Source organism: Triturus cristatus, chromosome 10 (assembly GCF_964204655.1).
Source record: "Triturus cristatus chromosome 10, aTriCri1.1, whole genome shotgun sequence".
In the NCBI taxonomy this organism is placed as follows: Eukaryota; Metazoa; Chordata; class Amphibia; order Caudata; family Salamandridae; genus Triturus; species Triturus cristatus.
The window spans coordinates 698,869,102-698,880,118 of record NC_140593.1 but is presented as its reverse complement, the minus strand read 5'-3'; the positions used below and the strand labels follow the sequence as shown (position 1 = coordinate 698,880,118).

The window sequence follows — 11,017 nt, the reverse complement described above, 5'->3', positions numbered from 1 at the left end:
ATAATTCCTGTGGTTGCTGCAGTTGTTGAGGAGCTGTCGCTAGACAGGGTAATACAATAAGTTCCTTGTCGTTGTCGAGACACTTTGCGTTTGAGGATTTGTTGAAATCGAAAGTGGGAGTTAGTTCGCGACTGGTTCCTGGTTCTTGATTAATGACTGACATCGTATCTCCCCTGTTTTTTTGACTTTCTTCGTTATTGGTGGAGCATAAGTTTATTGGTGAAGATACTGACTCTAGTTTCCTCTTCCGAAAGTTGATTTTGAAATTTGATTTTATATTAGATGAGTTGGAAGGTGGTTGCCTCACTCTGCCTGATCTTGTTTTTTTGGGGGTTTTTTCCGGGCTCTTGCTTTGCAACTTTGCAACTGCCTCTAGTAGCAGCTGCGCTCGTGCGTCGTTGTCTGCTTTACCCCCAGCACACTATAAAAGGTGTAATCTTCTGTAACAAAGAAGATAATTCTGGCTCATCGCAAAACACTCTGACTAATACTTTTTTTTTCAGATCATCTTCTGCCGCGTCCAATTCTTTATCCAGTGGGGATTCTCCGACCACAATGTAATTGTAAATGTAAATGTAACCCAGGAGGACAAGGAGATCGTCAGGGCTGTGATCATCAGCTTTCCACTTACTGTGAGACTAGACAATGGGCAACAGGCAGTGAATAGTGCAGAATCTTTGGCAGAACCTTTGGCAGATCAGACTCACCGGTGTTCGTTTGTCTCCTGAACCGCTCCTACTGCTGCTGCCTCCGCTACATCCACTGCTGCTCGCAGTGAGCGCTCCGCTCAGTTATCTGGCCTCTTTACTGGCTTTCAGTGCCCTATGCACCTGTGCTCGAATCTGCAGTCCACTCTCCTCTCCCCTGTTCCGCTGCCAGTGGGAAGCTGCTGGAGCCGCGGAAACCGCGAATGCCACCCAACACCGCGGGTCGGCAGTTTCACGTCCAGGGAGGGGATGGGAACAAGCAGGGAGTTGGCAGGCGAGACGGGCGCGGGAGCGGGCAGCGGGCAAAGCGGCAATAGCATTCACTAAGTCGGCTCCGTTTGGGCTCAGCTCTGTAGTCCGTAGCTCTGTAGTCCGTAGCTCTGTGCTCAGTCACAGCGGAGCTCTGCGTGCAAGCTCCTCCCTTCCTCTTCCGGACTCAGTGGTATGGAGCACAATTGTGGTATCGGCATCTAGTAAGGTCCACAAGATGTCCACATATGATTCCCATGAGGCACAGGGTCAGACTGATTTGCATATGGCCATGTTTGAACTGGGGTGGCGGAGTGAGCTAAAGAATCATGATGGATTAAACCCAGATCAGTTGACTGGGGGTGAGTGCTTGCAATGTTCAACACTCCGTCCGTCATCCCCTTTGGTTTTGCTAAATTTGGCAGTGCCATGCTTCTATATTTTAAAAACACAGGAATTCGTACTATTTACAACAATGCTGTTCACTCCTGTGTTTTCCCTAGCTCTGGCATTAAAATTAGCTGCCTAGTGCCAATGCAAGAAACAACAAAAAATCTCAACTGGTATCATTTAAGAAGGGCAGTTAAAGATGCATCTATAAAGCAATGCAATCGAGAAAAGAAAGACTCTCAAACGGTAAATTTTGAAAAAATTGCACATGGCATCATGTATTGGATACAATTAATAAGTAAGGTGTAAACAACATAAATGAAAAGGACAATGTTACAGTTGTAGCAGCACTGCAAAAAAAATCAATTGGCATAAACAACCTGAAATTGTACTTGGTGCTCGGATGTGTACGTGACACAAAGGAATAGTGATGCAAGTGACAAAGTGAGATCAGCAGGGGACGGCGCAAAGTGAAGTGAAGTGAATAAATGTACAGTGAAAACAAAGGTTCTGGTCTCAATTATTAATGATAAGAAATAATGTTCAGTTGTTCATAGAACCATAAGAAAAAGCTGTGCCATCAGTTGTGCTGAGAGGTCGATGGCGTTTCGATCCAGTTTATTTTGGATCATCATCAGGACCGGGTTGGAATATTCAGGCGGTGCTGATTTAGGTTAAACGGCAAGGATGAAAACCGTGTCAGAATTGGTTCATCGGCAAATCGAATTGGGAAGAGCGGGATCAGGATCTTGAGGTGATTGAATTAGAGCTCGTAATCCGGTTGCGGGCAATGCGCAGCGATTCAGGGAATGCGGATCTATTGAATAGATGGTCGGCGGAGGGCGTCTCAGTCAGCCAGGGTCCGGTGCATTGAATGAATGCCAATGCAGGCACCCTTGCACCACAATGGGATCTTCTCTGATGTCTGCTACTGTTGTCCATGTCCCTGTACCTCGTAGAAATCAGGATTGGATGTGGTGTAGAAGGGAATTTGATTCTATAAATCCAAGTAAATGTCACGTTAAGGCACCCACCATATTCTTGATAATAAAAAGTCAAAGTTAAGAGGGTTTACAATTACATGGTTCCAGTAGGTCAGCTGATAATGTCCTTACAAAAGGGCTGTTTAATGCATGTTTCTAGGTGAACTTTTGTTGTGGCAAGGTATCATTATTTTATGATCTCTTTTCTAAAAATTAAGAAGTGGTGTTTTTTTGAACAGAAACTGGATATGGATTGACTAGGATGGCCCAGGCTTTCAGCTTACTAGCTGCTTTGTACAGTTCCTCAGGCTCACTACAAAGAAGGATAATAATGGAATTTGGGATATTGTAGGCTTAGTCAGAATTGGTATTTCCAACTTTTTAAATATATAGGGACTGGAATATTTAGAACATTCTTTTTGAAGAAGGCCATGATATTTGCACAAAGTTAGTCAAATGGGGCACAGGTATTCAGTTCGTAATATCCCATGATATTTTAAACAATTTACTAGTTTGGTTTAAAGTCGGATTGATTCAGGTTCTCTTGGCTTTAGATTGGGACTTTCTTTAGTGTTGACCTATTTTTGGAGCCTGATAGGGAAATCCTTCCCTCTGCAGGTTTGTCGTACTTGAATAGGTAGGTTTCAGTATTGAGGTCTTCGGTAGTTATGCTATGTTTTTGTAGTTACTGTGATCAGAGAGAGATCTATCCAGGAATTAGCTTTAATGGTTGTATCCAAGGTATAGATACAGCAGGTGAAGAGCAGGTCCAGCATATTTCAAGTTGGTTTTTTGGGAATATGAAATCATTTGGGTGAAACCTAGCAACTGCAGGTGCCCCTTTGTCTCAGGGCTGAACTTCAGTTAGTGGTGAGGAATGGGGATCCAATGTTAAAAGGTAAAAGGTTCAGTTGTCTTCTCCAGGTATTCTCGTTTTATTGGTAGAAAGGCAACAAGTCGGTTAAAAACATATGCGAAGCATGCAGGTGATTATTGCTCCCGCATCGCATTGATGAAACACCATTCTCTAATGAGTGAGTCTTTTCAATGATAACGCATGACACCCAGGGTGATGTGGGCGGCAATGCCATACAATTGTTTGTAATACCCTGGTCCTGTGTATGTGTGAGACATATATGAACTCATGGTCCCCCAGCAGAAGGCTAATCTTCCAGGGATATGTTTGGCATTTTGTTTATTGATTGAGTTTCGGGAGTGCGCAAACACAGAAATCCAATATATTTCTCTCATTCCCTGTACCCCCTCTCTACTTCGGGGATAACTGGTTTAAGCTTGTTTGTAGTCGGACCTTCCGTCTATTTCCCAGATGTTTACAGCTTTCCAGCACAAAACTCTTTGAAATAGACTCCACCCAGCATGAGGCATTTCCAAATCTTTCTGTGTACCAGGCAAGGAAAGAGACATATCCAATCTTCCTGTGTACCAGGCAAGTAAAGAGACATGTCCAATCTTCCTGTGTACCAGGCAAGTAAAGAGACATATCCAATCTTCCTGTGTACCAGGCAAGGAAAGAGACATATCCAATCTTCCTGTGTACCAGGCAAGGAAAGAGACATATCCAATCTTCCTGTGTACCAGGCAAGTAAAGAGACATGTCCAAATCTTTCTGTGTACCAGGCAAGGAAAGAGACATATCCAATCTTCCTGTGTACCAGGCAAGTAAAGAGACATGTCCAAATCTTCCTGTGTACCAGGCAAGGAAAGAGACATATCCAATCTTCCTGTGTACCAGACAAGTAAAGAGACATGTCCAAATCTTTCTGTGTACCAGGCAAGGAAAGAGACATATCCAATCTTCCTGTGTACCAGGCAAGTAAAGAGACATGTCCAATCTTCCTGTGAACCATGCAAGGAAGTTTCCCTCTTCAAGGTCTCTAACAGCCTCCTCTCCACGTAGAGCCACACCAGTGGTAGTAACACGTTCTTCCACTGTTCTCCTGGCAGGAGTAGAAGTTCTTCTTAGTGTATGCAATAGAGATCCTTGTTTTTGCTGCACATTCATAGCAAGTTCTGAAGTGTCAATCAACCAAGATGAGCATTTAAACTGAAACTCACATGCAATTATTTGGTGATTCACAAATAATCTGTAAATGTTCACACTGAATCCTTCGCCATATTTAGTTCAGAGTACGGTAGTTGTTTTGTCTACTAACTTCACACATTTCCCAGTGTTCCTTGAGTTCGAAAATCTAGGATGGAAGTAGGCCACTGTTGTAGAGGAAACCTAGAATTAGCATTAGCATTAGTTGGTGACCAGTAAAATTATGACATAGACATCCCTCCACCTTCACTTCAAAGTGCTACAGTTCATTTGTCTAATGGCATCTGAAGTCTCCCAGTGTGTTGTTCACTTTAAAATCCAAGACAAAAAGTTGTTGGCTCTTGTGTCAGGCCCATTACCCATCTCAGCACCACCTCTACAAACCAGTTCATCCCAGTCCACCACCACAGGAACACCTGCCAAGTAAACAGTGGAGTGAATGAGTCTGGCAAGGGCATCTGTAATAAAATAACCAAATGTGATTTTCCCTATTTACTAACTGATCCTCAAACGGTGCTTTCAGAACATACCTGCCTCGCTTTGTGTCCGTTGGATATTCACTTTTAAGGTTGGGGAAATGATGTCTTTCAGGAAAAGTGTTTAAAATTATGACGCAGAACTGTGAAACAGGTGTGAAAGAAGTTCGGCTTAATTAATAATATCATTCAGCTGCTGTAATTCAATTAGCGATACAATTACCAACATCAAAAATGAGGAAAAAAAAACTCAAACAGATACCTGAAGTCTGATCATAGATGTGAGGGTTTCAGGTCAAGATTTATTTAGGCTATGTCGATTGCGTTCATTAAAACCTGAAACACAAATTATCGGTGATGTTGCATTTTTATTCCAACAAAAAATCAAATATCTGCTCAAAGCTGACAGGGCTTCAACAAAGCAGTATGATGGCTGATAGGGAAAACTGTAGGCAGTTTCTATAATTGCCTCATGCGCTATACAGCAGGCATGGAAGCAGCGAGTTGCTCATTTTTGTCATAAGTCAGAACTACTGTAGCAAAAGCTGGAGGGGAAAACATCATATTGGGCGCAGTGAAGTTCATAAAAGAGAGTTAAGCGTTCATCAGAAAAAGTTGTCCCCAAAACAGAAAAGTAGAAAGAACTCAGTGCATTTACATTTTTATAATTTCTTAGGTAGATTGGACTCCCTTCTCTGCAAATCAAGGGCAAGAGCAGGCACAGCTTGCAAACATGAGGCATTTTTATTGGAAAACTACTGTTTGTCTTGCAGCATGTACAGGATGTTTTAGGGAATGTATAGATGAAAATCAGGTTATTCATCACACACTAAAGGTAATGACGTGTGGCAAGGCAACGGAGGAATGTTGTTATACAATCAATCATAAATGTGTAGGATTCTCATGAATAAAGATGATTGGATGTAACCTTTTACTTTAAGATTAATTGACAACACCACAGTTAATTTCTATGCACTATAGGGATCTCAAATATATGTGGCTTTATTGGACTGATGAAAATACATTTGTGGGCGCTCCTTCAGCTTTCCGTTAAGGAGCATAAAGTCAAACTTGTGGCTGTCTTTTCATATGCCTGGTTACTGGCAATCTTGGAGGCAGAGTCTTGCATTCCCTACTGCTACTCCAGTGCCAACGATTTAGCTAAAGCAAAACAATGCAGTTGTTTATGACCGGATATAGGGTCCTTTGGCCTTGTTTCTGTATGATCACCATCTTGCTAATTTGACTTCTCTGACGTTTATTTTACCAAGGAGATTTGGAAGTAATCATTCTCTTATGTTCATTTTCATAAAAAAAGTAGTCCTGTTGATAATTGAAGGTTATGAGACTGATACTAGTCTGTTGTATGCTTCTGAAACAAAAATATTAAAGGGAGGTTAAAATAGTTCAGAAGTATCTGGCATTAATTTCACATCAATCCATTTTGGATCAATTATTGTAAATATAACAATTTTTTTTTGTATAACACAGTACAGCAGTTTTGTGAACTTTACATACATCAATGTGGCCTAATTTAACGATACTCAATTTACCTACCCGCAGATCACAGCATCAAGCCTTTAAATCACTCCGCCATCTTGACGTCATATGATAGTTTGGCCTTCAGCATCACTGTTTGAGGATATTGCCCACTCTCATGTATAGAGTAAGTACAAGCTGCATCAATTTTATCCGGTACCGATCCCCTCATCGAAGGATCCTGAAAAGGCACACTGAATAAACAACATGTAGACCACATAAGGTGATAAAATCTGTGGAACCCATAATAGGTTTTCCTTAATGGAAAGGTGTTGTGAGGAGATTTCATAAAAAGATTTAGAAGATCGCCTCTTCTAAAGTAGCAATACAATATTTGTTTAAGAGAGAACAAATATAATGTATGCATTGCTGTTCTTTGGTTTTGGAATGGTTTGAAAAAAGAGTTGAGAAATTTAGGAAATTGGCTACAGAGATGATTTTAAATGTTTTTGGGAATTGTGTTTTTTTCCTCCACATATGAGTTAACTTGACTTATTCATTGAGGTTTACATACGTTTTTAAACATGGGAACGTTTTCAAATATGTTAAGATTGTGTTTTAATCATGTGAAGTATTCTACTTAAGTTATTATTTATATGTAAGGATGAATGCTGCAGTCACATATACATCACAGTTAGTTGTGATTATGTAAATAAGGAAAAACTTTACATCCTTGGAATAACCATTCATGCCATTGTAAAAATCTACAATATATCCAAATATGATGTCTACGGAAAGGAGTGACATGCAGTGGAGTACAGTGGACTAACATACAGTAGATTAACGTTCAATATAGTGTGGTATTCCGGAATATCGTAGAGTGGCATAGCATACTTTAAATAGTATACAGTGGAGTGGTGTAAAGTGAATTGTTATACACTATAGTGGCGTAAAGAGGAGTGTGCAAATTAAAAAGAAACAGAATGTATATATTCTGTTTGTATATGTAAATAGTGTAAGTAATGTTAAACTTATAAGTTATATAAAATGTATGTATATATTGTGCTATGGTGTACCGTGCAAAGTTCATGGTATACCACAGTACATGGGGCTCACAAATGGATATGTGATTTGTTAATGGCTATGTTTACCAAAGGCAAAAATCAGCCATATAGTATTTAGCACAAATTTCCCTTCTTGTGCGATCAGTGTTTTGCTAACTTATGGCTTAAAGTGTTCCATATCATTAAGTATTACGTTTTATTGTTATTAGCAACCTATGCCCACTTTTTTCAGTGGTAATGGGTACCTTTCTTGGGCATAAATGTGTAGGTATTATCGAAATATGGATTTTTAAATATTTTCTCCCTTAAATATTTTGGACTCGTTTGATGAATAGCAACAAGTAGTCAAGGTGGTCCAAAGAAAAAAGGGAGTCCCAAAACATGCTTAATTGCAAAGTATTTCGCATAAACTTTTGTATTTTCTATTCTGTGAAAACCGTCAGTCTCATTTTGTTACAATGTGGCAGAATTACATATTATAGGGCCCACATGATTATTTTGTGTAGTTTAGGTAAGTAGTGTAACTGATTTATAAGTTTTAAAGTATTTAAAGTTATTGATATCTGTTGTTGCAGTATTTTAGCAAAATATGGGGGCAGTGTGCAATAGTACCACGGTACATAGTGATTACAAGTCATTAGCTGATCATCTAATCATTGGCTTATGAAAAGTTAAACACAACAATGTTGTTTTTAGGTACACTTTGCCCATGTTCTGCGTTATGCCTTCTGAAGTAGGTAAGTATTAGGCAGTCTCATTTATGAGACCCTAGCGGCACTTTTGTGCCACCGCAGCATTACATTTTTGAAGCACTTGTGGCACAATGTGCTGCAGCATATTTACAAAGTCACACAATGCCAATTTACATGGCTTTTCATGGCTTTGCAAGTATGTGCCCCTTTCACGCAGAACACTGCATGAAAGGGGCCTTCGATGGGTGTTGCTGCGGTTGTGTTCCCACGCAACACCCATGGAATCTGAGCATTCCCAGATTTACGAGGAATTGTAAACCTGGGAATGCATCAGATTCTAACCCCCCTGGATGGCATTTGGGAGGTGCACCTAGGAGAAATATCCTTATTTCTCCTTGTTCTTTCCTCTTTCTATGTGTTCTGCATTCTGTAGCAGACATAGAAGGAGGAAGTTGCCTCCATTGATTGATTGTGTGCAGGAAGGTTTCCCTTTCTGCACAAAATCAATCATCCCCGCAGCGCAGACACCCTTGCAATATGCCAAAAGGGTGCCTGCAATGGCATTAGGCTGCTTTTTTAGCAGCGGTGCAGGGGTCAGTACAGGAATTCACTGTATTTTTGTTAATACGGTGCATTCCTGCACATTTAGAATGACGCAGCGTGGCACTGCAAAATTGCTTGCGGCACTGCGCTGTGCTATCCTATTGTAAATGTGGCCCTAGGTGTGGTATTTTTGCCCAAATTATTACCACTTCAGTAAAGTTGTAATAGGTTGATTGAAAAATGTATAAGTTTCTATAAATATATAGATTTAAAAATACGGGGAGCAAGGTAGTCCTGCGGTACCCCAAAAACATTCTGTAAGGTTAACATTTTTCTTTTTTAATATCAATAAATTTTTATAGCAGTGTACTCTGAGCTGAGTTTTTTTTTAAAGTAGCATGGTCATTTTTTAGTAATTAGCACACTATTCTGTACCCTTTTTTGTACATATTTAAATATGTAAAAATCGAAAATATACTTTACAACACAATATTTATGAAATATAGGGCATATTTACAAACCCCTTGTGCCACCAGTTTTTCACTTTTAATATGGGAAAAAATGATTTACCGGTGGCACAAGGGGCTTTCAAATAAGTCCCATAGTGTCTTATAGAATATTTGCAATTTTTTGCTCTGTGCAGAAGTACTCGCGATTAAAAAATAAATATATATATTTAAACTTATAAATATTATACCCTACCTATTATGACATTACTAAAGTGGTAATAGGTATGGGAAGACTACCAGACCAAATACTTATCTGTATTGAATGGTGTAACGCTGAAAAGAGGGAAACTCAATCTGAAGACAACATGGCTGCCTCTAACTTTTTTAAAGACAGTCATTAGCCAATCAGCTAATGACTTGTTATCGCTATGTACATCAGAAGTACCACTGTACTACTGCAACCACAGGTATAGCTAAATTAAAAACACTTCAAACATATAAAATACTTACCCTACTTACCTGCAGTACCTCAAAGAATCATTTGCACACAATAATATATTATCCTTCCAAATTTTGTAAAAATCCGACTGGCGGTGTTCGCACTGCGCGAAATTCAAAAGTCTATAAAAGGCATTGGATTTTACAGCTGTTTTAGGACCGCCCTTTATTCTGTGCACTTTCATAAAGAAATGCATCAAAACTTTTAGGACTCCAGAAATGAAATGGGAGCAGTAGGCCTGAAAAGTTTTGCGGACATTCGTCAAATGGGTGCAAAGTTATTAAAGGATGAAAATCAGAAAAATCCCAATCTCCGGTCACCCTAACTATAGATACAGAGTGGCTCCCACCACTCTGTAATATGATGAAAACTATTTCTTTGTGCTGGATAATAGAATAAAATTGCAGATGCAGTTGGAGTGAAACCAGAGGCCATCTCACAGTAATGAGCTAGCCCCAGAAAAAACAGTATGATTAAAACTAGCCTAGCGTATAATTAAACTAATAAAAAAGTCATCATTGTCCAGTGCTCTAACTAAATGCATGAGCAAACAGTCATATGTGTAGCTTTTATGAAACTGGCTACAAGCCACTTCCACTCTGACCTAAAGCGAGAGCAATTCTACAATCTGGATCTTAGTAATCAAGAGCCATGACAACCAGAGAGTTTGTAATGAATACAAATCTGGTAAGATCTAAACTAATGGTTTAGTCCATTCAGTTGCAAAGACTTGAAGGAATAAACATTTCCTACTAAATATGTTTTCTTGATATGTAGACTGCCTAGCAGTTTGGAATTTCATCTGATCCAGAAAGCCAGGAAGTAGTGTTTGTGATTTCTCTCAAAAAGTGTGTGTGAAAAACATCTATACCGGTCGTACCATTAACTCTAGGTGGGTGGGGGTAAAAAGTAGAAAAATGGCGAATTCTGGGCGAGAATGTGAGGGCCCACTTAGAATTGGGAAATGACTGTGGTAATGATATTACTAAACCTGAGCTTGACAATAAGTCCTCTCTTCTCCAAAGGGTTTTTCCTAGAGATGTTGGTGCTTTTGGCTGCAGGAATCTGAGTGAAACAGGAATGGATCCGAGATGTTCACCCACAACTTGTAATTCTGATGGGGGTGACCGTGCTTAAGATGTAAAACAATAAGTGCAGGTGCCCAAAGGTTTTTCACAGAAACCTGAAGCCTGTGGTGACTAATGTAGGGATTGATGAATACCAAGGCTGTATAATCTTGATTCTAACTCACTCCTTTTTCTTTCGCCACCATTCACTCCCTGCCCCTTTATTTCACTCTTAAATGACCTTTCTCATCCCTCCTTTCATTCTTTGTCATAATTTTCCATCTTTCTCTTCCTCCTCCTTCTGTGTTTTTCTGTATGAAAGTCTGTGGAAGAAAAGCAAGTTTGGGTCCCCAAAAT

General features: G+C 39.8%; 1 protein-coding gene across 1 annotated transcript in view; it reads left to right on the top strand.

Annotated features, from left to right (window-relative positions):
* The first annotated feature begins 6,429 nt into the window (after positions 1 to 6,429).
* The window catches only part of RBFOX1 (RNA binding fox-1 homolog 1), a 958,925-nt gene continuing 954,337 nt past the window's right edge, over positions 6,430 to 11,017 (top strand). The window contains exon 1 of the mRNA XM_085628210.1: positions 6,430 to 6,533. Coding sequence (XP_085484336.1) covers positions 6,525 to 6,533 — 9 coding nt within the window. The 5' untranslated portion in view covers positions 6,430 to 6,524. The remainder of the gene's footprint in view (positions 6,534 to 11,017) is intronic.